Below are 27,361 nucleotides of genomic sequence, written 5' to 3' on the forward strand. Positions count from 1 at the left end.
ACTTTTGGTATCATTCATCTACTTGATTCTACATGACACTGTCATGACCTCATGTAGGGTCATGATCAAGGCTAGATGCTAAGATTCCTATGCAAGCCGGGATTTTGAAGAAAATTTGAACTGAGTTTTCGCTATTTCAAGGATTATCCAAATTTTCTTGTCTCAGCAAAATCAGACAACATAACAAGCACTTGTTAACCATAACTATTTATACATCCGTCTGTAACACAAAAATACTAAGATCACCAAAATATAGTAAGAAAGGCCAGCACATACTTATAAGTATAAGTCTTAAGGTAACCAGAGTATTCAAAACTGACTAATGAAACAACTCTCAAGTTTAAAAGACACGATAATAAATGATAAAGACTCTTCATCCACTTGAACCAATAAGGGCTAACTAGTACGATCAACTTTGCTCGTGCCAGCTAGGAGGTCCTCGTCAGCGTCACTCTCTGTCTTTGAAAACAACAACAACAACAAAAGAGTTAGCTCGCTAGCTCAGTGAGTAGATAACACTTATCCATAATCGTTTAAGTCGGAGAAAGTCAGAAAACATGTCAATATACTGTATTCAGAAAACATATATAGTAGATATGTCCTTTTTAGTAATGGTAAAAAGTCAATTCATATCATGAATATATCATGTATACACTATACAGTATTCAAATAACAATGTGATAATAAAAGGGAGTCTGCCCATCATGAATACCATAAGTATATGCTCTGTAAGATATTGCATCATAAATTAATACATACATTGGGAGGTCTAAAACGAAATCGGTGAGCCTCCTACCTCAATGGATAGGCTAAGAGTCAGTTTGGATGGGCTTAAAACTTATGACTTATGGCTTTTGGCTTATTTTTGTTATTTTGGCTTAAAAACAAGTGCTCAAAAGCACTTTTCTATCTTACCCAAACACTACAAAAGTGCTTAAAAGCTATTTTGGCTTAAAAGCACCTAAAATAAGCCAATCCAAACAGGCTCTAAGTAAACTATAACCGCGCTTGTGGGAGAGACAAATCATAACGATGGCCTACTCGAGGTATATGAGTATCTGCAATGATAAGGCGCACCAAGTCTAACGAATCCACCGTTACCTAGGGGATCTGTCAAAATCTCCCCCCAAACTAAAAAACATAAGAAAACATAATGACCCTGAATTTTTATGACGAAACTTGATTCTTCTCTTCTTCTTTTTCTCTATACTTTCTTAGGATGCCTGCATTTTTCCACTGAACAAGTGCTTTATCTTCTTTCTAAAAACTTTGCTGAGAGAAGCTTCTTCCGAGTTGCTCAATTTGACCTTAAGGATTTTGCATACTCCCCGCCCCACCCCACCCCCAAATTCTTATAACCCTCTGCCAACTCCACTATTATGGGCTTCGGCCCACCATTTAACTCACTCCTCAGTTCTTTTTCTTTTTACTAGTTCTTAGTTCTTACTAATATCTTTTGGCTGATGAATCAAATACCTTTTTTATATGTAGTGTCAAAGCTACCTTGTCATCTTGCTCTTCTGATAAATTCCATGTTTTTCTCGACTTTATCAGTCATGACAAGTGATCATCTCATTCTAAATGAGTGTTGAGTGCCTCATGAAAAGGTGTTGTATTTCTACTCTTATATTGTGTTCAGATATTGCCAGCTCATAACTGCACAAATAGAAGTCTAAAACCTCTGACAAGACGGCAAGCTAGAATCCAATGCAACAGCTGAGTGTCGAGTGTTTTGGCTACTAAGACCACATAGTTTAAGAACTTATCTCTGCGTTAACAGAAGGAGCAGATGAAGAAAAGATGAACAACATCTTCAAAAAGTAAGATATCATAAAAGACATGTCCTACTTCGGTTTCCATTGTATAATCTAAATCTATCTCTGAGTAGTTCCAGGCAAAATGAAACCACTACTCTAACCAGGTAATGAACTGGAAAGAACAAGGGTGTGTTTGTTTCAAAGATGGTGAAAACTTTTTTCTGAATTTTTTTTCAAATATTCACCACAGTCCACCTAATATTCATTAGCCTTCAAGTTTTGGTCTTCCCTGATCAGTTTCAGTACAAATAGTATTTGCCTACCAATTAATTAACTAGCAAATGGCTTATGACCTAATGTCAGATCCAGTATGTCCTCCAATTTTATGAACTATCAATGTGATTTGGACTCCCAGAAAAGCACAGGGAAAAAAAGAAGGTAAAGGGACAGACTAGAAAGAATTCACCAGATCAAACATTCAATAAGATAAATATATGTTAGGTTCTTATATAATTGAGCAAGTAATGAAACCTTTTCATTAGACCCTAATGTGAAACATAGTCCAAACTGAACTGGAAGTTTTTTCATTTTTTTCCTTTTACATGACTCAAGTACTTTTCCACTTCTCTCAATCAAATTGATTTTTCTTTATCCAGATTATCAGCAATCTGGACTTATGTAAGAAGGACCTATCACAATGACAAAACATCCTGAATAATCGACTTGGTTCAATGAGGTTCTATGCAAGTTTTACATCTTTACTTTAAGTGGGATATTTTAGATCTATATTTACTATAAATGTACACAGATCTACAAGGATCGACAGACGGACTCAATCATCTAGCATGCCATTTCTCTGTGTAGACAGATTTATGGACCCAATTCAATCTTGAAGATGATCTTCATATACTAATTAACAACTACGTAAGCATTCCCCAATTACCTGAAATAGCTTGGTATCTTCATCCTGGAATCATCTTTTCTGAAGCAACTGAGATCAAAATAGCCCAAAAAACTTAAAATCAGGGTTCTATTTCTAATGAGTTCAACGGATACGTACAATATAGGTACATCAATAGATAGTGTCACCTGAAGATGGAACATAAAATCCTTCATGAGTGATCGACTTAGCTAACATGGTGATCAACCTTTCTAGTCTTATGATGTGGCCATCTAGATATACCATATGCTTTACATATCCGTTTCAGTGTTGATCGACTAACTGCAACAACAAAAAGTCCAGAAAAGGGATTTTAGTAAACCTATGAGAAAAACATCGGGTTGATTTCTCAGATGGTCACTCAACTAATAGTTACTATCTCACAAAGTCACCTTTCTTCTTTATTCCAATTTTCTTCAACAAAGATAAAAACTATTAGTTGAGTACTATATGAGAAATGAACTCGAAAAACATGTCGTTTTCTAAGTGGCATATAGATGCCATATAATAACGTGAAAAGGGATGCAAAGTGTTAAGTTAGTGAAGTTACCATGTAGAGATTTAGCAGCATCTTCAAGAGTCATGCCAAAATGCTGCTCCAGAATCTCAAGAGTGATCCCATAATCTTTTACTATCCTCTCTTTTGCCTTGTTCTTCTTTGAATCAATAAGATGAAGGTAGTCGTCGTTGCTCCACAGAGGAGGTTACTTTCTCCATTTGTAGTTTCACCTATAAACAATTGTCTTCCACATCTCATCGCAATCGCTATGCTCCACTTGGTCAGTTTCCACATTCGGTTGCTCAAAATGTGAATTAAGTTGCACCAATTCATTTGTGTCGTCCTTTTCAATTTCAAGGCCAACACTTGCTCTGTTGGTTGGCGAAAAAGAAGCATCAAGTTGTGCTAGCTCTTCCGAGTTAAATGGTCCAAGATAATATATAGCAGGAGAAGAATCAACCTGAGCACTGGTGACATCATTCGACATTTGACACAACGAATGAATCGGTGTCGACGCTCCTACATCCTCAAGTGATTGGACACTCAACACTGCACCCATATGCTCAAAACTTGGAAACATATTCTGGGTTGTCGAAGGAATTGACCATAAAGGATCATCGAAAATGGCTTCTGGGTGCAACCAAATACTAGATGATTGAGTAGAACCAATCATAAAAGGTTCAAGTGCTTCTAGAAGTTCTTTACCAAAGGAATCCAAGCTACTCTTACTGAGGTCAAAGTCGATATCGGTAGCTGATGCTGCTGCCATGACTACACCCAACACGAAAAAAGAAGAATCAACACACTATTGTATCAGCAAAGAGTAAGCTAAAATCAGGGAAAAGAGAGTGTGTGTGTGTGTGTGTGTTTTTTTGAGAGAGAGAAGACTTGTAATCCCTATGTCCAGTTTTCCTTGCCTTAGGTAATCAACTTGACTATGTCAATTCTTCCGGAGATTATGTCAATTCAATATTTTAAAATGTATAATTTAGATATTTAAAAACTAAAAATACTGCACGATGTGCTTCTTCTAATATTAATATAGCAGAAAATATATCTCAAAATATTAATGAAAATTTATTTAATTTGATTTTTAAAAAAAATAGAATGAACAAGACGGAAGGAGTACTATAATCAACAAAGGTGGTGTAGTGATGGATGGGACAATCAAAACAGGAAGACCAAACTCAATATGAATGATTTTAGTGAAGCTAACGCGTTTAACTCCAAAATTAACTTTAAAAACTGAAAGTTATGCAAATACCAAACGGTTCAAAAGGTTGTGGTTCCTCTTTGTCGTAACTTTGTAACACGCGTTTCCCTCAATAAACCTTTTGACGTTTTTCATTCCATTTAGTGTAAAAGTGTATCACATAAATTGAGACAGAGGAAGTATGAAAGGTGTTTGAATTATGAAGATTTTTAAAACTTGTAGTCTGAAATAAGTTATAGTTATTTGTATGACTATAAATCATCTCTTTAAGTTAAAATAAACAATTTAAGTTAAAATAAAAAATTTAAAGTTAATTGTTACTAAATATAGACATATATCATCATTTTTGAAACTGACAAAAAATAAAGATTGTTTCTTTAAAATGCACTATATTTATGTAAAATTACATATTTAAAGCTGTACATGGTTGGTTTCAGATTTTGTGTACTTATTTTTTTTATTGTTATTATACTTTTCAAGAAATGGTAACGGTATTTTTTAGGGTAAAAACGTAAAAGAAGGTAAAGTTAAACTATTTCTAGTAGTTCAGGAGTATTTTTGACAATTTTTCACTCAAAATATCAATTGGGACTTAAATACTCAAAACGAAAGGTTGGGTTGTTACATAAATCTATTACGTAACATTGATTTAAAAAAAAAAAAAAAAAAACTATTTTAATCAAATTTCTAATGATCTGTTTTTGTTGTTGTCATCATTTTCTTTGATGTTATTTTTCAGACTATATTAATCCTCAACTTTTAGGTGGTTATCAGAATATAACTACCTAAACTAATCCTCAACTATATTAGAGTGAACCCACTGGTAAAATTGCTACGGTACATTTGATTAGGGTGTACATGGACCGGGTTGGTTTGAATTTTTTAAACACCAAACCAAACCAATTGCGTCGGGTTTTTAAATTTATACACCAAACCACCAATAAAATTCGGGTTTGTCAACCTCGGGTTTTCTCGGATTATTCGGTTTTATTGCGATATAATTTGATATTATTTGGTAGCATATTTGTAGGGAGATAATTATCATATATTAGTTAGTTTCCTTGTTTCACTAATTATCATATATTAGTTAGTTTCCTTGTTTCACTAGGATCTTAGTTTCCTTGTTTCACTAGGGTTCAAGATTGTATCATATATATATTCTCTCTTAGTGAATGAATGGAATAAGTCAAGATTGTACAGTTTCTACATGGTATCAGGCCACACGTTTTTTTTCTTCTCTTCATCGTAAATTTCCATGGTCGGTGACGCCGTACCTCCTCCACCACCACCTAAAATTGAGTCTAATTCTCCCTATTTTCTCGGTCCTCAAGACCGACCCGGGGACTATATCACGCCTACTCGTTTCAAGGGTGCATCAAATAACGCTGCCTTCGGTCAGCACTTTACTTCCGATCAATGGAAGGCTATTACGAGATTTCTTGGTAATGCTACAATTCCCGAAAATTGCTTGAATGGTAAGTTTGATGTTTTTTCTTGGATTATTGACACGGGTGTTACTCATCATGTTACCGATGAGCAATCTTGGTTGTTTGATGTCCATACTGTTGATTGTCCTATTGGTTTGCCTAATGGTGAAAATGTGTTTGCTTCTTTGGAAGGTTCTGTTCGACTGTCAGATAAAATCACCTTACATCATGTCCTTTATGTGCCTTATTTACGTTGCAACTTACTCTCCGTCCCCCAACTTACTGATAATTTACATATTATTGTCTCTTTTAATTCTTATATGTGTGCTATTCATGACCTATTGAAGGAGCTGATTGGAACGGGAGTTAGGAGGGACGGACTATACTACTTTAGCAAACCGGACGTGGTGCAACATGTGTCTACTGTCGTGGCAACGTCCGCATTGGAATTGTGACATCGACGATTGGGGCATCCTTCCGAGAGAGTAGTTAAGTTGCTTCCTCATGTCAGTAGAGATAAGAGTAGTTTAGCAAAGGATTGTGAAGTGTGTTTACGTGCTAAGCATCCTAGAGACAAATTTCCTTTAAGTGATAATGATGCATCTAGAATATTTGAGAAAATACATTGTGATTTGTGGGGCCCATATCGCCATGTTTCGTCGTGTGGAGCTCGTTATTTTTTAACAATTGTTGATGATTTTTCCCGAGCTGCTTGGATTTACTTGTTGGTTGATAAAACAGAAGTGTTTCCGATGTTTATGGCTTTTGTTGCTATGGTTGATCGACAATTTAATCAAACAATTAAAGTTGTACAAAGTGATAATGGTACGAAATTTAATTGTTTGATCGATTATTTTTCCGCCACTGGTATTTTGTTTCAAACCTCTTGTGTGGGTACTCCGCAACAGAATGGGAGGGTAGAGAGGAATCATAAACATGTGTTGAATGTTGCGAGGGCTCTCAGATTTCAGGCCAATTTGCCTATTTTTTTCTGGGGTGAATGTGTTCTTGCTGCATCTCATCTCATAAACCGTACCCCCACACCCAAATTGGAAAATAAAACACCTTTTGAAATTTTATTCAATAAACCTCCTTCTTTTGATGCTATTCGTACTTTTGGGTGTTTGTGCTTTGCTCATAATCAAAAAACTCAGGGTGACAAATTTGCTAGTCGGAGCAGAAAGTGTTTGTTTGTGGGATATCCATTTGGTAAGAAGGGGTGGCGGTTGTTTGATCTTGATACGAAGGAGTTTTTTATCTCTCGTGATGTAAAGTTTGTGGAGGATGTGTTTCCTTTTGCTTGTCCGGAAGATGTTAATATTTCGTCTAGTTTTTTTGATGAGGGTGCTGAAATTGATCGTGATTTTATGGTGTACGGGGATGAATTAGGGGGCGAAATTGATAGTTCGGAGGCTGCCGAGCAGCAGCCGCAAACCACTGCCCAACCAGCGCCTGCTGGCAGCCAGGCCGAGCTGCAGCCAGCGGCCACTGTCCAGCCCGCTGGGAACCCAGCGCCAGCTACCAGCGAGGCTGAGCGGCTGCCAACAGCCACTGCACAACCCGCTGGGAACCCAGCGCCCGCTGGCAGCGATGAGGGGCAGCAACACCATACCCCAGTCATGAATGTGGAAGGTGGCTTGGGGCGTGGTTTTCGGGAGAAATTTCCCTCTGTTGTGCTTCGTGATTATGTGACACACTCAGTTTTTGCTAATAGTCTGTCCCCTACAACTCCTGTTAACAATCAATCCTCAGGTACTCCCTATCCTTTGGCACACTATATTAATTGTGACAATTTTTCTGTAAATTATCGTAAGTTTCTTGCAGCTATTATTTCGGGTAAGGATCCTAAGACCTTCAAAGAAGCCATGAAACACGAAGGTTGGAGACATTCAATGAAAGAAGAGATGCGTGCATTGGAAGACAATGGTACATGGACTTTGGAACATCTTCCTCCGGGTAAGAAAGCACTTGGTAATCAGTGGGTGTACAAGACCAAGTTTTTGTCAAATAGAGATGTGGAACGGCTCAAATCGCACTTGGTTGTGTGGGGAAATCATCAACAAGCGGGGATTGACTACAATGAAACTTTTGCTCCGGTCGCCAAGATGACTACTGTTCGAGCCTTCCTAGCCATTGCAGCATCCAAAAATTGGGAACTTCACCAAATGGATGTTCATAATGCCTTTTTACATGGTGACCTTGATGAGGAGGTGTATATGAAGCTCCCTCCCGGGTTTGAAAGTCCAGATTCTACGTTGGTGTGTCGTTTGCGCAAATCGCTGTATGGGTTGAAACAGGCCCCTAGATGTTGGTTTGCAAAATTGGTGACTGCTTTGAAAGGGTACGGTTTCCTTCAATCTTATTCTGATTATTCTCTTTTTACATTTACTAGAGGGAATATTCAGATTAATATCTTGGTTTATGTTGATGATCTTATTATTTCTGGGAATGATTCCGCTACACTTGCAACTTTCAAAGCCTATTTGAGTGATTGTTTCAAAATGAAAGACCTTGGGTCTCTCAAATATTTTTTGGGTATTGAAGTAGCTCGTAGTTCATCAGGGTTGTTTTTGTGTCAACGCAAGTATACTCTTGATATTATCTCTGAAGCAGTATTGTTCGGTGCAAAGCCAAGTGGGTTCCCTATTGAGCAAAATCATAAACTTGGTCTTGCAAATGGAGATTTGTTGTCGGATCCGGAGGTCTACCGTAGATTAGTCGGGCGTTTGATTTATTTGGGGGTCACTCGACCGGACTTGGCATATTCTGTTCATATTTTGTCTCAATTCATGCAAGAACCCCGGATTGAACATTGGGAAGCGGCCTTACGAGTGGTCCGTTATTTGAAAGGCACACCAGGACAGGGTATTTTGTTACGTGCCGACAGTGAGTTGAATTTGCAGGGATGGTGTGATTCTGATTGGGCGGCTTGTCCGCTTACTCGTCGTTCGTTGACAGGTTGGCTAGTATTTCTAGGTCAATCTCCCATCTCTTGGAAGACAAAGAAGCAGCACACAGTTTCTAGATCTTCTACAGAGGCTGAATATAGGTCCATAGTTGCGGTTACTTGTGAGTTGAAGTGGCTGAGAGGTCTGTTGTTGAGTTTAGGTATACAACATCCCAAGGCGATCAAATTGTTTTGTGATAGTCAGTCCGCTTTGCACATCGCAAAAAATCCGGTTTTCCATGAACGAACAAAGCACATTGAGGTAGATTGTCACTTTGTTCGTGATGCAATTAATGAAGGTTTGATTTCTCCGTCACACGTTTCAACATCTTCACAATTGGCAGACATTTTTACCAAAGCTCTCGGCAAAACTTAGTTTGACTTCTTGCTTTCCAAGTTGGGCATTTTTTATTCCCATGCTCCAACTTGAGGGGGGGTATTGCGATATAATTTGATATTATTTGGTAGCATATTTGTAGGGAGATAATTACCACATATTAGTTAGTTTCCTTGTTTCACTAATTACCATTTATTAGTTAGTTTCCTTGTTTCACTGGGATCTTAGTTTCCTTGTTTCACTAGGGTTCAAGATTGTATCCTCTATATATTCTCTCTTGGTGAATGAATGGAATAAGTCAAGATTGTACAGTTGATTAGGGGTGTACATGGACCGGGTTGGTTCGGATTTCTTAAACACCAAACCAAACCAATTGCGTCGGGTTTTTAAATTTATACACCAAACCAAACCAATAAAATTCAGGTTTTTCAACCTCTGGTTTTCTCGGGTTATTCGGATTTTTTTTCGGAATAATCTTGATACAAAACATATAACTTTTACGTCAAATATTTCTTTAGTCCTAGTAAGATATAACTATGTAATTAAGGTGTTTCATAAGAAAATAACACAAAATGTGAGAAGAGTGATGGCATTGTATTAAAATATTCAACAAAAGATAATAAAATCGGTTAAAATAAATATTGCTAATTAATAAGCCATAAAGAAAATGACCATAATCTAAAAATACTAAGTCATACTAAAATAAGTACGACTAATAAGTATTAATTACATGATAAGAAAGAAAAACTTAAGTTCTATATTTTCACTCTCTAAACCAATTATGCAAAACTAAAGAATAGATATCCAACATTATTGTCATTTCTATGGGTAAATTGAAATTCTTTTGTTAGTATTAGTGTTGAGTTGGTTTTGGTTTGGACTTTATATGAGTTACTAACATACATAGGATATAAAACTTATTCACATTTAAAATCCTAAGTTCAAGCTTGAATAATATGATCATAGATGAAAAACTATGAAAAAAATTAAGAAATATTTATAAATTACATTACAAATAAATATTTTTAGGTATAAAATATTTTAAAAATTGAATACATGTAATGTCGGGTTGGTTTGGTTTGATTTGACTTTTTTTAGCTAAAACCAAACCAAACCAATTATGGCAGGGTTTTTTTTTCCAACACCAAACCAAGTCAAATCGAACCACTAGTCGGGTTTTTTTCTCGGTTTATCGGTTTGGTGCGGTTTATCGATTTACTTTGTACACCCCTACATTTGATATGTACAAAGTTTAAGTGTTTTTTGTGAAAATGTCGTGCTTTTCTATATCATTAATTCCTTGAGCTACTAGCCACTTCACTCTTCTTTTACATCCTTTTCATAGAGATTTCGTTCCATACTTCATCCTAAGAAAGTAACAATGATATGCAATGCTCGAATACAGCTCTCTCTAGAGCTAGTAGTTTGGTTTAGACAAAATCTAAAGCAGATGTAGCGATCTTCTAACAAACGTATCGATGTCAATAGTTGATACTTAATAGTCTCCCTCCTTTTTCTGTTAAGGAAAATAATGTATTGGTGATGGGAAACCCCTTACACAAGCTTGATATAGAACCTACCCAAATTACTTGATAGACTCATTTGAATGAAGGATTTTTAATATCAGGATATGGATCTGTACTACAAAAGGATGAAATTGAAATCCATAAGAGTAACCAGAATGGAACAGCCTCACTTGGGGGATTACACTGGGTATGTTGTTGTCGTAACCAGAATGGAACATCAAAATAAATACAATAGCAATTCAACTACTGAAATGGCAGTCTCTTGCTGTAAAACAATTGGGTACTGTATTGACTATCTCGTCTCTCTTTTTGTGCTTCACATCCATGAACAAGAATCAAGCCTCTCTTTTAACAAAACCCGCCTTGGTAACAAAGTCAGCAATTTCATTAACCTGCAAGTGGTTGTCTCGAGGTCTTAGGACGGCTCATAAAGACCCAACATATGCCCATCCACACACCTCAAAGCAGCAACCTACAAGAACCATATACAGTATTATGTGATAGGTCAGCTTTCATGGACATAAATGATGGGGGTGGGGGGACTAATGCTGATTGCAGCACCAAATTCTGAACCAATATGCAAATAACGAGCATAAACCAGTAATATATTACCGGTCAACAACTATAAGCAAAGCACATAAATATGAACCAATCTAAATAGAAGTAACAATTACAGCTTTATAGCATGGGAAAGAAACTTTTGACCTTTTAAATTATAATGGTTTGGAGCAGCATATCAAAGTTCACATTTATGCTAGTTCACAACAGAATTTGCAATCTCTTTTTCGGCTAAAAAGGGAAAAAGAAAAAAATAGAATATCTACTTGATGAAACAGAATATAACAGCTAGCAACTAGAGTAAATAGTACCGAACATTCCATAGTAATATTCGTACAATAACAGTAGAAGAGCAACCTTCTAAAATTTCGGTTACCTTTCCATGGACTTCATACTTGATGGGGCCATCTAACTCAGCACCTAAGGCCAATAGCTTGGTCACTGAGTTGTTTATATCACCAACTGTAAAGGACAGAAGGGATGAGTATCCCTTCTGCACAACAATGTCACTGTAAAACTAGAATTAGCAGCTAATCAAGTTGTATGATGTTCAATAAAAATAAAAATAAAAACAGAATCACTAACAGAAAAGTGACCAATTGATACAACATAATTCGAATCAGTATGCAAAGACAACAATCGTCATAGACTATGACTCATAGTTAATGTGCCAGTTTGAGCTGCAGACTAAAACTTGAAGCAATTGCATGCAACATTGTGAAGGCTACTTAATGAAGTTTTGACAGAAGAAAAAGAAAAAGGACCTGGTCATCAAACACATTCTCGGCTCCTGAGATCATATTTTGACAGATGATTGGACAGAGGAGCAATGACTAAAAATGCAGCTGAATACAAACCACAGAATACAGAAGCAAAGGATATTAAACTAGGCTTACCATATATCCGAATGCAAACTAAGCAGAACTCTAAACTAAGTGTTGAGGTTTATCATAACTCGACCTCATCTTGACAAATAGTTAGATTAAAAAACAACTCCCAGCATTCTCTGGAAATTCTGCAATGCAAAAACAGATGTTCCACTGTTTCCAAATCTTCTTCACACAAATAACATCTATTGCTTAAAGCAAATCCCTCTTCCGTACATTATTCTGAGTCAGACATGCCTACCAAGTGACAATCCATCCAAAAGCAGGCAACTTTAGCAGGAGCTTTTGATTTCCAGATGATCTTCCAGGGCCAATTGGATGTTCCCTGACCATTCTGTTGTAATAACAGCTTATAACACTCACCAACAGAGAACATTTTTTCCTTGCTGTTCACCCAAATTAGTTTATCCTCCTTGTTTTGATCAATCGATGTAGTGTACAACTGTTGAGTGAGTTGACAGAAAGGTTCCAATTCCCAATCATAGGGATTCCTTCTCAATACTAGATTCCAACCAGAGATGTAAAAAAACTCAGAAACCTATCCATCCTTAAGCACAGAGCATCTAAATAAATCTGGATAATTGCTCTTCAAATCTGTATTCCCAATCAAAACATCTGTCCAAAATTTAATCCTGGCCACTGGCTCCATTACCCACCTCTAATCTGGTATATGTAAAAACTCATCCCACATCCCACCAATGCCTTTCCAAACAGTCCCTGTTGTTCTCAATTGTGAAGGATATTGTTTCCAACCATTTTTCTTGCCATAAATAGCATCTATGAGCTTTTTCCAGATCTCATCACCACCCCTATTATATATATATATATTTTTTTTATTATTATTATTATTTTTTTTTATTATTATTATTATTTTTTAGTATTTTTTTTTATTTTGATCAAGTAAAAAGTTTCATTGATCACCACCCCTATTATATCTCCATAGCCATTTAAATAATAGACTCTTGTTATGCAATTTCAAATTCCTCACTCCCAAACCTCCCTTATTCTTTTCATTTGTAACCACTTGCCACCTTACTAAATGAATCTTTCTTTTATAGCATTATCCCATAAGAACTACCTTTGTACATATATACTAAATGGGTCACTAGAAGGCTGGAATGTTACAGCTCGTATGGATGTGGTAAAATAAAATTTAGATCTTCCTAGACTTTTTGAACACTCATTACAGCTTAAGAATCTGATCCAAGAAGTGTCTTCTGTCTGAAAGCCCACAAGTATCCAGCTTAATCTAGATACTCCCAAAGGAGATTGATTGAGCTGCTTTGCATCATTATCTACAACGCCTATAAACTAATTATCCTGCCAGAGTTGTGCAATATCTAATTCCTCAATGGAACACCAGCATAATATCAGATTGGTAATATGATGGTATAAGTTACTCCAGAAGGAGCTTCGATGAGTAGCTCTTGACCATTAGAAAATTATTGAAACCCAAACTTGACATAATCTACAATGCCTATTGTCTAGTCTAACATTTGATTTTAATCCTCCTCACAAACAAATTTCCTGCCAGAACTGTTCATATGTTATTCTTTGATCTAAAACTAGCATAGCACATGTAATTCACTATGATGTGAAAAAAGAAAAAAAAAAATTCTAATCTGATTAGCTCTAATTAAAGAAATAATTCTTTTTTTAAGTATATTAACCAATGGTCTGAAAAAGGCGTGCCGCTAGCAAAATTATTAGCACATTAGGTAGCAAAATGAAAATTTGAATTGAAGCAATTTATGTAACTTCCTTAAACACCCAATTTCCTTTAGAAAAGATTATGACTGGAGAAAGTTCTCACAAACCACTTTTTCAATCTAAGACACTAAACTAGCCGTACCCAACAACAGAACCCAAAATGAGGACATTAGCAGATGCTTATCAACAGGCAACTGCTTGTAACTTGTAAGGAGAGAAACACTAAATGATCCAAAAAAATCTCAAAAGCCACTAAATTTTAAATATAAATACAACAAACTACCCAGCACCAGAACCCAAAATAACAAACTTTAACACATCCTTCTGAAAAATAACATTTTACATGGCATTTAAGACAATGGGCAAGGGAAAGAAACACACTTAATGAATAAAAATCCTGAAATTCTACAGAAAAAACACTAATTTCAAATATAAGCACACTAAACTACCGAACCCCAGAAACCAAAATGAGAATTTCAACACATCTGTCTGAACAATAACATTTTAGATGGGTATTCAAGACAATGAATAAGAATCCCGAAATTCTACAGAAAAACACTAAATATCAAATACAAGCACACTAAACTACCCAACCCCAGAAACCCAAATGACAACTTTAACATATGTTTCCGAAATATAACATATTAGATGGGTATTCAAGACAATTGGCAAGGAATCGGAAAAAGATGCTGAAATTCTAAAAACAAAACACTAAATTTCAAATATAAGCACAGTAAACTATCAAAATGTGAACTTTTAACACATGCTGATCCACAATCAACTGTTTAGATGATAATTCAAGAAAGAGAGAGAAGTAGTACCTTGATGAATGCATGAGAGCAAGTTTGAGGGGGCCAGATTGGAGCTCAGCCCATCTATGAGTACACACATTAATGGTCAAATCCAAGCCCTCTGAGTAGAATCTTGCTGCTTTTGGTACGTCCTTGTGTAGCTGTAGTATCCATCTGAATGATGCCGCCATTTTCACCCCCAAAAACAGACCAACACTTCGTTTTTTTTTTTTTCAGGAACCCTGGAAGGGTCGACCTGGCTCAATTTTCGAAATAATAGCCGAATAGTTAACGATAGTGAATTGTTCGAGAAAATGGCAAAAACGGTCTTTTACTCTTGACATTCAAACTTCAAAGTAGTCTCTTAAGCATGCACCCAACAGCTTTGGTCCTTAAGTTTGTTCAAAGTTTTTACACTTTTAATTTTCGTCAAATATTTATTCACTCTTTTTGTTAGATCTGACCACAATTATAAAAAGAAGGAAAATTAGCAGTTTTATATTTTTTATTTATTTTTTAAAGTCTGGTGCAGCTTTTTGAGGTGTATAGTCAAACCTCTCTATAACAATATCACTCGGTTCAAAAAATTTTGATCTATAACAACATTTTCATTTAAATAATATTTTGCTCTTATAGGAAAAAAGGTACATAAAATCTTTTTTTTTTATTGTTAAAAATCTTAAGCTTAATTACACTTTGCATAACAAAGGAAAATCTTTTAATGATGAAAATATATGTTTATATAATAATTTTTGTCATGAATAGTGTATTAAAGCATCAAAATATTTGACCAAAATCTCTAGACCTTTTATTGGTAATCTTCGAGATTCTATTTCTATAAAGATGATCAATCATTATATTACCCAAAAAAAAGAGATAGTTGTTATAGAGGGATAATTTTACAAAGAGCGTACTGTTATAAAGATGGTTGTTGTTATAAGTAAGAAGTTATTATAGAGAGATAAAATATAACATAAAAAATCGGTTTCATAAAACTAGATTGTTATAGAGGTATTGTTATATGAGGATGCTATTTTTGTCTGCAATTTCTTATATCGGTTTGGTGTGTCTAGTACAGTTTTTTGTGTTGCAATTTTTAGGATTTGATAAGACTTTCTTGGTGTTTAAGATTAAATCTTTTTTGCCATTGTTTCCGTCAAATTTAATGAACATAAATTAATATTTGATAGAGACTAAAATGTTAGTTTTTGAAGAACTTAAATGATTAAAACCGCTTAATGCATATCTAAAAAGTACTTTGAACCTACCTTCAAAAAGGGACTATTTTTGTTGCTTCCTTTGAATAGTTCTCCTTATATTTACACAAGTGTAAGCAGATCTTACCTCTATCTTAGGAAGGTAGAGAAATTGTTTCCGGTAGATCCTCGGTATAAGAACAGCAAGTCAAAGCAGTTGTCCTTATGTTTCAAGGAGAAAATTTTGAAATACAAGGTCCAAGTATTTAATTTAAAGTGTTTGATTGGACATCAATTTTTCTTAATTGTTTTTGGAACAGTAGATATTTATACAAAAAGTTCTCCGAATTACTAATTTTTATAACTACAAAGTTTTACGGATATTTTTTGAAGAATTCACAATTAAAGATAATTTGTTTAAGTCTTCAACAATAACATGTCAGGTAAAACGAAACAAGATAAATATATTTTTGGCTGAACCCATCAGGAGACACTTGTAATTGACAACATCTTTCACTTAGACATCTGAACTAAATTTTGTTCCATTTAGACATTTGAGATAGGGTCCGACTGTATCATTTAGACACTTTTCGACTCAGCCAAATATGTAAAGAGTGTGTAACACACTCGCGATGACATGGTAAAGTAATCAATTAACTGATTACATGTAGCATTTTGGGTCGGGAATAATAGTTAAAAATGAATTTTGAGGGAAAAAAATATTTTCCTCAAAAACTAAAAAAAAATCAAAACCCAACCCCATGTACCCAGCCCCTCGTTCCCCCTTGTAAACAAACTCTACATGCTTTTCGCCCGAGAATGAATAGTTTTTGTGGAAAAAAATTCTGATAAACCTTTTTTTTTTTTAAATTCAGATCTATTTTCTTTTTAGGCTGAAATTGATTATATTTATTTATCATTACGTTCTAAAGTTTGAAAGATTTAAATCTAAATAAGCTATAGTGGGTTAATTTGAGTATAGTCCTGGAGAATTTTAGAAAGTCATTTTATGTGCAATTACTATTCCAATAGAACTTCCACTCAGATTTTTATTTTTCAGGAACTCCATGTTTTTCTCATTCCCAATGTTTTAGTTGGTTTTTGTGCTTATAATTTACTTCTTAGCTCATTTGTGTAACTGGGTTCTGTTGTATTTGATCAGTTTGAGTGTTTTTTGTTGTGCTTTTCATAAATGAGCGTGTGAGTGAGTTTTTTAAAACACCCAAAAAGTATACAGAACAGAAAATCACTACTGAAACCCAACCTCCATCATCAAGCACGCCAATGATAGTTTCTTTTTGTTGAAGTTTTTTTATTTCCAAGAGCTCCATGTTTTTCTCCATCCCAATATTTTAGCTCCTTTTTGTGCTTATAATTGTTCTTTGGTATGTGATTTTCTGCTGTTTCTACTAAGATTTTTTAGTAATGATGGAAGGTTTGTTAATTGTGAGAAGAAAGAGAAAAAGAATAAAGGAGGAGGAGGAGAAAATAAAAATAATAAAAATCTGTTTTTTTTAAGCATTTTCACGCGCCTATTTTGTGTGATTTTCACATAACTTGTCAAGTCATGAAAGATGCTGCCAACCTGTCCCCGAAGGGTTCAGTTAATGGGTTTGTATCCTGATAGAGATTTACTTGTAATTTCTAAAGGATATACAGGCATAAACTCTTGAAAGATAGTGATTTTTTACGCCTCAAAACCTTTAATTTTCTGTTATTCTTCTTTAATTTTTCTAACAATACGTGATAATGCTTGAACTAATTTATCTCACTTGAGAAATGGAACAAAACAATCACATAGTTAATGGGATAAAGTCTCGAAAGAAGGCACAGTCTAATCTCATATCGGCCCATTTCAGATACATTTTCTGACCTCTCTCTGCATTTGTTACTTTAATATTGTGAATCTCTTACTTTAATTATCTATTTCCTTCCTTAAAACGTTTACGTGCTAACCTTTCTAACTAAATGTGGAGCTGCTTATCCATTCAAAAGTGTTCTTTTTCTTGGTAATCTTCTGGCAACTGAAATATTATTTTCTTTCCCAACAATTTACATCAAAGTAAAATTATATGTTAGTTGTAAAGAAAGTAAGAAAAGAAGACAAATTATCTCATGTAAATGTGCTACCAATATTATCATATTGTATTATCATTGTACAAGGATGGAGTACTAAAATATTCCTCCAACTTTGATAATATGCATATTAATACTTCAAGTTCATACACTGCTATGATTCTTGTCGCACGTCTGTTCATATCGTTTTGATAATTGTCGGAAAAGTTGTTCACATGATGACTTAACGTATCGTATGTCTGAACATGGTTGCTTTGGGGGGCGTATTTCCTGCTTACTATTTGCGGCGCAATATGATTTATTGTTACAACATTATTATATACTTGTAACACTCATAAAAATGGAGCAGAGACTTTATATCGCTGCAATCACACCGATGACTAAAGACTGGACTTGTAAAGTCCAGGTCGTAGATAAATTCCACCCAAGGCAAAGCAAGGATCAGCGGACACAAGTATGGATACGGGTGTTGGAATCTGGCTAAAAATAATTGAAATATCTAAAAATAAAATTGTGGAACCTAAATTATGAGATATTATGTGAAAAACATGAGAAAATATTGATCAAGAGGAGAATCCCGGAAGGAGATAAAAGGAAAAGGAGTGACATAGAAATTTCAATATACATGGTATTCCATTTTCTTTAAGTCCATCTTAACTTTTGTTTTGATTATAAAAAAATATTGGATCTGTCCGGAATTTTTCTGTTGATTTTGGTCAAAGTACCCAAAAGCGGTTGACCAGATCAGGTACAGATCCCACACCCACACCCATGTCCTGTCGACACGGGTGCGGCACCGAAAGTGAAGAGTCCGAGTAACTTAGCTTGACAGCTTCAAATATTTACCACGCTCAACAAAATGCTCCGATTTTTTGTGTGTAGATTACTGTAAATAGTGTGTACCTATGTTTGTAAACACAAGCGCTGCACATTTTGGATATGAGAAACAGTTGTTTCACTTGGGCAATTTTTGTATAACGTCTTGTCTACGAGTCTTTATTTTTTCCTTTAAGTTTATCTGGCAAAATATATGTCCATCATAATGACATATTGACTGTGGATTCGCTGGCATAGTACAACGAGTATTATACTGTATTTCCGATTGCATGTAAACTCCTACAATGGAGTTCTTCAAATTCGATGGAGCTTTGCTCGGCATCGCTTAAGCTATACATGTTGAGGCCAAGCTATCTAGGAAAAAAAGACATAGTGCCGACTGTTTTCCTCCATCAATGTACTTGTCTTTATGGGAATGATAGGAGACAGTAGGAAACACATAAAATATAGCTGGCTTAAGGCGCTTTTTGGTGCTCTGTTCAGTAGACCAGAGATGTTTGTGCTTTTATGTATAGGGGAATTTGGTAAATAGTTGTGACGTTCTTTTGATTCAATATAGTTTAAACTTTTAGTGCGTAGGGAGTAGTGTGGGGTCTAGAGAATCTGAATAGAAATAACTTCGTTACATTATAGAAAAAACTCCTGCATTTTTGTTATCTAATTTCTTGACTTTATTGTAACTTTATACATGATTAACAAAGTTTTGTTGTTTTATTCCATGGAAAATTATGAGGCCAGTTGGATGTACTTGTGAAATATACTGAACTTAAAAGCCAAAAAACATACTTCCCCATGCCAATGGAAATGCTGTTAAGTTTGAAGTTGTAATAAAGTGAAATTTCATTTTGCTCCTGCAAGCATATCTCATAAACAGCCATGCTAGCAAGTTAAAAGAATCACATTCACATACGCGATAAAAATGGTACATTTCTTGGATAGCAACGACAGCTACCAACGACAACTGCAGCTATGCAGTGCTTTCTTCACCCGACTATATATTACCCATTGACAAGTTCAAAACTATATTCAAATGCAATTTTATTTCAGCACAAAAGTAATCAAAACTCCTCAAAATGCATGCCCATGCGCTGTAGCAACGCACCCTTCACATTCTCTGAAATATAAAATACCAATAGAATCTCAGTTGAAACACAAAATAAAAATTAGACATTGGGCCCATGCTTAGCACGGGCAATTCCCCACTAGTACTAAAAGAATCAGTCAAAAAGAATCCACCGAAACAATAACAAAGAAACAAAAGGTTATCTGTTGGATTATTTCCTCGATTTCTTCCTCGAAGATTTGGATGAAGCCTTTGATTGCACATTGCCTGCATTCTGAGAGGCTCCTTTAGGATTAGCTGGCTGGTTTGATTTCGTATCACTACTGCTCGCCGCCTCTTTAGCCACTGCACCCTGAGAACCTCTAATTTGAGCTGCTCTCTTGTCCTTTCTCTTTGGTCTGTAAGTAGACCTCTCCCTCTTGGGAAGCCACCTCTCTGGATCGGGCGGAGGTCCTGGATTAGCTGGGTCAAAGCCCTTTGGATATTTTGGCTTTCTTTTCCTCTTTTTCTTCGCCTTATCCTTACTCTTGGCTTCGTATGCTTCAGTGGTACCAGCGTTGGGACCTTTCTCGGCATGCTTGGCACCAGAAGTTTTCTCCAAACTGTCGACATCTATTGCTTTTAAACCAGGTAGTGGCTTTAACTGCTTCTCATAAGCTTCTGCTTTCTCAATGTCGCCATGGGCTGCAGTCTGGATTAATCCAACTAAAGCCTCAATACTTCCGTGGCTTTTCACTAGCTGCTCAAAAAGGCGTGCTGCCTCCTCTTTCCTTCCATGCCTGAGCTTGAAAGCAGCAGCTTCTTGCATGATGACATTGAGCTTATTGTCTTCAGTCATGGCATTCGACCACCACTTGATTGCAGAATCAAACACAGCATCGGCACCATCAATATCTCCAGCTCGTTCCTTAAGAGAAACAAGGGTCGCAACAGTTGCAGGCTGGTGCTGAATGTCGGGTATTTTCGCCAAGGAATCAGCTGCAATCTGCGGATGGCCGGCAGCTGCAGCAACCTGAGCCCTTGCAAGCAGGATAACCTTGGACCTGTCAGGAAACTTATCTGCATACTGTCCAAGTATTTCTTCAGATTTAGCAGCCTTGTTCTCTCTCACATGTACAGCAGCTTGAAGAAGTACAGGCATCAAGCTACTAGGGAATATCCCAGGTAGAGCACCAACAAGTTCTCTAGCCTGTAATGATCCAGTAACAAAAATAAACATCGGAAAAAAAATGTGGTAATAAACAGTAGCAGTTGGGTGTCTATTCATGGTTCCCTTGTTTCTAATGCATCAAATGTTAAAAGGAGAACCATTGCAAAACGGATGTAGCATCTCAGATAATATACCTGATCCATCTTATTAGAATGAAGTAGCAGCAGCGCCCTATTGGTATATATTGCTTCCCTTTGCTTCTGTGAGAGCTTCAAGTCCAGTCCACGAGCAAGCTGGAACTTCTCTGGTCCATCACTTTTCTCTATTAGCTTATCAAGTTTCCTAAGGCCATCAGAGACATCTTTAGGACCCTTTAAAGCAATGAGATTATTTACTGCCACCGCAAGTGAAGACTCGTCAGCCAAATTTCTTTTGACAAGATCAGTATAAGATGCAACAGCCTCTTGGGTGTTCCCTAGAATCTGGAGAGGAAAAAAAGAAACTTGCATAATTGCAACTTATCAAAGCAAAAGAAGACTATTCAAACTCGTGTCATAAGATAATTCACCTGTTGTACATATGCAATTTGAACAGCTATAGGTGCCAATTCAATTTCAACATCATCATCAGCTAAGTTCTCTTCCATTAGTGTTTCCTGACCAATTCTGTAATTTCAATGTCCACAATAAGATATTCATCTTTAGTTATATTTTCATTACATTCATGCAGAAACTGGAAGTTTCACAGAGAATTGCAAAGAAGTGCAAAATTTTACCACATCTGAATTGAGACTTCTAAAAGTGCATAACCAACATTTTTTCCCAAAAACAGGTTCTAAGAACTGAAGTAAACCTTAAAAAGAGAAAAGAACAGAAAAATTCATTTTACGACTGTTCCAAACGAATAGACCAGAATGCAGTTTGTCCCTTGTCACATCTCACAAATAGATATTCAGCTGCCACTCTCAAAAAAACAAAAGATATTCCAGTTTGCCCTAGGATCTCTGGCAGCAAATGATAAACCGCATTCAATTGTCTACAAGATACAGAGAGGAAATCATCTTATAATATACAACCTCATTGAACATGCCCCTATTTAAATCCCCCCCCCCACCCCCACCCCTCTTCTTCTAAAGTAAGTACATTTTGATGCCAACTTAAACCCTCTAAAATAACTTCCAAGAAAATATCTGATCCTTTTTTACTAATTATAAATTGTGCATCATCAAGTGTTAAGAAAATGGATAAAAGTCTTAACAAGTCAGGAATTCAAAAGCTTATTAGAGGCAAACTTGCCTTCGAGCTGACAATAACAATAGTTCTGCATCTTTATACTTCTCCCTTTCAATTAAAGAGCAGGCAGTGTTGTAAGCCAATTCAAAACTGCTAGTTGCTTTAACTCTCAGTGAATCCAAGGTTCCCTGCACTTCAGAAGTCCTTCCAGCAGACACCAGCCCAGCAACAAGATTTATCTCCAAGGAATCTACCGCTGACTTCTGAAGCTTTTGATAAATATCAACAGATGCACCCATCTTTCCTAAACGATATAAAATCTGAGACTCCAACAGCATTGACTCAGTACTTCCTTCATGCCCCTTCAAGGACTCTAAAGCCTCCTCCAATTTATTTTGCCGATATAAGCAATATGCCTTTTCAACAAAAGGATGACAAGGAGAAAAGGAAAATGTTAATGAGAGAAGCAAAATCTAATATTGAAGAGAAGCAAAATCCAATATTGAAGAGAAAGAACCTTATTTTTCTTTTCATCAGGTACAGGAGATATGCAGTAAATATAAGGCAAATATACGTAAAAGAATTTGCATCAGGACAGGTGCTGGAACAACCCAAGCAAATTTGGCACTGAAAAGAAGATTATGAAATGGTTAACTAACACCAGTAGAAAAGATCAGGAACTGATGACTGCTCATATATTTCCTATTATAAGTCAGTCAACTTCCTACTTCTTAATTGGAATTGCCCTTGGGAGGAAGCCAATAAGGATGTTTCAGTTGTAATAGTATAATTTAGGTATTCAATATGAGACTATCAGCTGAAAAAATTGCTGCCTCTAACATCCTGGGAAATTAACCTTTGGCTAACTAGCTTAACAACATCTGTTGTATCTTCTTCTCTTTCTCTTCTCTTTTCTATTTTTACCCTTAATGAGACGATTTATGGCAACAAATATTTATGCTTGTTTTAGACCACAAGTTTCAAAGTCTTTCTTTCTCAAACTCAGTGCGCAATCAAAGAAAATCACATAAATTCGGTCAGAGGGAGTAATATTGTAAAGCGTCGGTTTAGGCAAGTGATATGGAGCAAAAGTTAGAGAATGTTGTAATGTACAATGACTTCCGCCCATAATAGAGAAGTCAATTTTCCACCTGTTAATGAAACACCATAAAGTAACTTCTTCAGTGGAAATTTCATGTCATACCAAACACGCCTTAGCACTATTTTCCAATTCCAACGTCAAAGCAAAATCTAGGGCCCGTTTGGCCATGGATAGTTTTCACTTTTTTCCGGAATATTATTCCGGAAAACTGTTTGGACATAGAATTGTTACAATTTTTGGAATTCAACTAATTTTCCGGAATTCAAAAAACTCCAACAAGCTATTTTCACTCCAAATCACTCACAGAAATTCAAAAAAACTCAAATTTGTATTCATGTCCAAACACAACTCCAATTTCCAAATACCATTTTCAACTTGAAAACAAAAACTACTTTTTACCAAATTTCCAATCACCTTTAAATTATATATGTGTGTGTGTGCTGCAGTACCTTAAAGAAGCTAAGATCAATAGAAGCCTTTTTGCTACACTCTTTAATAGCAGCCAATGCTTCTTCTATACAATCTGCTTTCACTAAAGCCACCACTTTACTCCGTATCGCGTCCTCATCTCCAGGCGCAGCCGCAAGAACTTCAAATAAAATCATAAGAAATCACAAACCATGAGGTCTAAGGTTCAAATCCCAGCAGAAAAAAAAAAAAACACTAAGTGATTTCTTCCCATCTGTTCTATCCCTGGTGGACAGAATCACAGAATTACCTGGTGCCTGTTTTTTAAGAAACATCACAAAATGCTTTTTTTGGATGGATAAATTGGAATTCAATAGAATATTACAAATTAATAGATTTTAAGTGAAAAAGGACCTGACTTTGATCGGAATTGTTCCTTCCCCTATATTTCCATGAGAATTACTCAACAAAACTACTATTGTCGTAACTAACCCTACTTCTACCAACTCCAAAAACAAACCCAGAAGCAAAACCCACATTCCCCAGAACCCGACCCGAGAATTTCCCCAGAAACAGATTGATTAAATTTGAATGTAAAAGATTATAAGTGAAAAAAAGGAACTGACTTTGATCGGAAATTTTGACGGCTTGATCATATTCGGATCGTTGGATATGGCGATTAAGTGAAGTGAAGAGATCTTCTATTGATATTGCTGTTGTTGCCCTTTCTTTCTCTTTCGCTTTCGGAGCCATTTTTGTGATCCACTCTTTTCAGAATGAATGAAAATGTCAATCTTACAATTGAAGGAGGGTTTCTTGACTGGATAAATCTCAAATTTGGCCCTAATTCGGCTAATCAATTCGGTCTTTAAGTTTGGGCCCAATGCCTGCTTGGTGATTCATTGGCCTGCACGTTGGATTCTATTCTTTTTGTTTTTTGCGCGGATTGGCCTTCATTTGGGGTGGTCTTTAATTTTTGGCCTTCAAATTGGTGGTCTTTGAGTTTTGGCCTTCCCCTAATACCCCGAGGTTATGGGTTCGAACCTCAGTCTCAGTATTAAAAAAATATATATATCTCAAGGCAGAAGACAGAATTTGCATGTGTAGAAGGCAGAATTCTCCCCATGCAAATTCCAAATTCTGCCTTAAGGCCCAAATTCAGAATTTGTATGGACATAATTTGCAAAATTCTCCATGTAAATTCTGCGTTAAGGGCAAAAGTTAAAGACCACCAATTTGAGGGACAAAAATTAAAGACCACCCCCAGCTAAGGCCAATCCTACAAATTGCCCTATTTTTTGTCCCTCAAATTGTTGGTCTTTAATTTTGCCCTTCGCCTAAAAGGTTTGGGGTTCGAACCCCCGCTCAGTCAAAAAAAAAAAAATTAAAAAAAGTCACAAGGCAGAGTTTTGGATTTAAGGTAGAGTTTGGATAAAAGTCTGCCTTAAGGCCTAACTTTTGCCCGAATACGCCTAATTTTGCTTCAAACCTCTCCCTTGCGATTTTTTTTATTGAGCCGGAATTCGAACCCAGAACCTCGGGGTATTAGGGCAAGGACAAAAATTAAAGACTAGTGCCTTTGAAGGGAAATCGTGCAAATGACTCGATTCTATTCTGGCGATCTGATCCTTCCCAAGTTGGTCTAACAAACCTAATTGTGTGTGATATCAACTATGACCAGCAATTTGAGGAGCAAAAATTAAAGACTAGCGCCTTTGAAGGGCAATCCGGCAAAATAATGTCCCAAGTCGGTGTAACAAACCTAATTGTATGTGATATCAATTATGATAAATAGATTGATCTAAAATAAAAGTAATTGTGCATAGAAGTCAATGTATTGACCAGAGGACTTATACTCAATTGATGTTTAGGTTCTCCAAAAAAGTCGAATTTACCGCCTTTATTTCCCAGGAGAATGGCTTTGTGGACAACTTATATTCTAATCTTTTGCACGGAGCAGGATAAGTTCATTCCTACAGAACTTATGCCGGATATTAAAATTTGCCTTGCCGAATTTCTATTTTTATTTTTGATATAAAAAAAATTTCAAGTTGATTTTTTCATACAATTATATTCAACATTATCCTTCTACAAATCAATAAAGAGAAATATATAATATAATTTTGTGTGGTGTAAATAAGCTTATATGTAAAAAAAAAAAAAAAAAAAAAAAAGTATTATATTAGAATGAAGTAACTATTTTTTGGGGCAAATAAATTATTATCAATCAATAAGTGAATCAGTACAAATTTGTAGCTTAACTTTACACAACTAACTATCTAAAGAAGAAATAAACAGACCACACCTATCAGTAAAAGACTAAGTTAAAACAATCATGACCGTAAAATGGTCATATTTCTAAGAGGTGCTCTAATATCGTTGCCGGCGGGATCGGGGTTAGCACCTACAATAGGAACAATAGCGCCGCCAGCAGGAGTAGGGCCAACAGCCAAATCTATGGTCGCATTTTTGTACCTTTGGAAAAACTTTCTGTCACCGCTCTTATTTTGCTTTCGCTTTACCATTATTTTGCTTGCAGATAATTTGATTGATATTCATGACTACCTCTTTGTAAGCCTCGTCTTTTTAGGCAGATCGAAGCAATATCACGCGAATTTCACCCGATCTCACTCTGAAAGTGAAAACACATTTCTATCAACAGCTCAGCACAGATTGACACGGATCATGAATACTTCTATCAATAGCTCGGCATTACACAGATTGACACGGACCGTGAAAACACTCTCATCCTTAAGTGAGTAACGTGATTAATTCATTTAAGGGATTTGTTGGGGTTATCAGTGAATTTTTGGAATTACGATATCTATAAAAGATGGTCAGATTAATATACCCACTTGGTCAAGCTCAACCTAATAAATTTCTATGGTACCCACATTCAACCCAAATCTTCAAATATCAATATACCTACTTTTTGAAGCTCAACCCAACTATAATATTTTATAATTTTCTTCAATTAAATCAATGCAGTTACAAATAAGCAATGAGTTGGATTTTTTCAGCATGGATTCATAAGATCAACTACACAAAATGTAGATCGAATAGTAGCTCAATGACCTCATGTTAATTAATCATACTGAATCCCAATTAGAAAAGCATATTAAAACTTTAACTAGTCATTACCACACAAGTATCACGAAGCTTCTAAAATGGGGATGAAACTTCTATCTTTGGTGTAAAAGTAAAGGTTGGCAATGAAAAAGTAGAAGGAAATAACAAGAGACATGCCAAAGTACATATAGAGAATATAAGTGGGGGTCCCTTACATGTAGAGTTGCATATGAGTAGTCCCTGCCATGTCTACCGACAAAAGGAATTGAGGGAATATAATGACACGACTAACATTCCTTCCATTTTACGACAATTTTTGTTCTCTTGCATACTCATAATCATTCACATTTTTGCAGGTGTGCTTTTGCCTTTTTATTTTCATCTATCTATCCACCACATGCAGGTCACTAGAGAGGAGTTGAATGGAGAAGAAAAATAATTCAAACGTTGAGTTTGAGAATTAAGTTTTGATTGGACAGATCTTGTACTCAATTTGTATGTTTTTGTTATACTACTAGTTTTAATTAATTTGTAAACGCGAAAACAAATGAAGTGATGAATCAATGAAAGATAAATGGAAATAAAAAAAAATACTTGTATTTGTATATTTACACTAAATCAATAAATATGTAGCTC

The 27,361-nt window shown here is 35.8% G+C and overlaps 2 protein-coding genes and 1 long non-coding RNA gene across 4 annotated transcripts; all 3 read right to left on the reverse strand.

Moving 5' to 3' along the window:
* Nucleotides 1-114: 114 nt before the first annotated feature.
* Nucleotides 115-4,443, reverse strand: LOC132643674 (uncharacterized). Of its 2 annotated transcripts, XR_009583704.1 has the most exons (5): nt 4,326-4,443; nt 3,248-3,967; nt 2,847-2,979; nt 2,701-2,748; nt 115-459 (listed from the first exon to the last, which is right to left on the reverse strand). It is a non-coding gene; the product is annotated as an uncharacterized LOC132643674 (long non-coding RNA). The 2 variants fall into 2 exon arrangements; XR_009583703.1 differs by lacking the exon at nt 4,326-4,443 and having other exon boundaries at nt 3,248-4,319.
* Nucleotides 4,444-10,721: 6,278 nt separating this feature from the next.
* LOC132643675 (uncharacterized) lies at nt 10,722-14,994 on the reverse strand. Its single transcript, XM_060360176.1, has 3 exons — nt 14,623-14,994; nt 11,581-11,713; nt 10,722-11,118 (listed from the first exon to the last, which is right to left on the reverse strand). Exons 1-3 carry the CDS (start codon nt 14,781-14,783, stop codon nt 11,062-11,064), a joined length of 351 nt encoding a protein of 116 aa, XP_060216159.1. The 5' UTR covers nt 14,784-14,994; the 3' UTR covers nt 10,722-11,061.
* Nucleotides 14,995-19,775: 4,781 nt separating this feature from the next.
* LOC132643676 (uncharacterized) lies at nt 19,776-24,467 on the reverse strand. The gene is made up of 6 exons (XM_060360177.1): nt 24,283-24,467; nt 23,698-23,837; nt 22,210-22,562; nt 21,483-21,579; nt 21,109-21,396; nt 19,776-20,953 (listed from the first exon to the last, which is right to left on the reverse strand). Exons 1-6 carry the CDS (start codon nt 24,407-24,409, stop codon nt 19,976-19,978), a joined length of 1,983 nt encoding a protein of 660 aa, XP_060216160.1. The 5' UTR covers nt 24,410-24,467; the 3' UTR covers nt 19,776-19,975.
* Between the last annotated feature and the right edge of the window lie 2,894 nt (nt 24,468-27,361).

Source organism: Lycium barbarum, chromosome 6 (genome assembly GCF_019175385.1).
Source record: "Lycium barbarum isolate Lr01 chromosome 6, ASM1917538v2, whole genome shotgun sequence".
NCBI lineage: Eukaryota > Viridiplantae > Streptophyta > Magnoliopsida > Solanales > Solanaceae > Lycium > Lycium barbarum.

Bases quoted from the DNA above. Each gene is read 5' to 3' on its own strand.
- LOC132643676 (XM_060360177.1), bottom strand. From the start codon at position 24,409: ATGGCTCCGAAAGCGAAAGAGAAAGAAAGGGCAACAACAGCAATATCA. The intron at 21,580-22,209 runs GCAAGTTTGCCT...TTGAAATTACAG, and splicing joins TTGTTATTGTCAGCTCGAAG to AATTGGTCAGGAAACACTAA. The intron at 21,397-21,482 runs GTGAATTATCTT...TTTCCTCTCCAG, and splicing joins AAATTGCATATGTACAACAG to ATTCTAGGGAACACCCAAGA.
- LOC132643675 (XM_060360176.1), bottom strand. From the start codon at position 14,783: ATGGCGGCATCATTCAGATGGATACTACAGCTACACAAGGACGTACCA. The intron at 11,714-14,622 runs GTACTACTTCTC...CTAGTTTTACAG, and splicing joins GCTCTCATGCATTCATCAAG to TGACATTGTTGTGCAGAAGG. The intron at 11,119-11,580 runs GTAACCGAAATT...TGGTTCTTGTAG, and splicing joins AGTATGAAGTCCATGGAAAG to GTTGCTGCTTTGAGGTGTGT.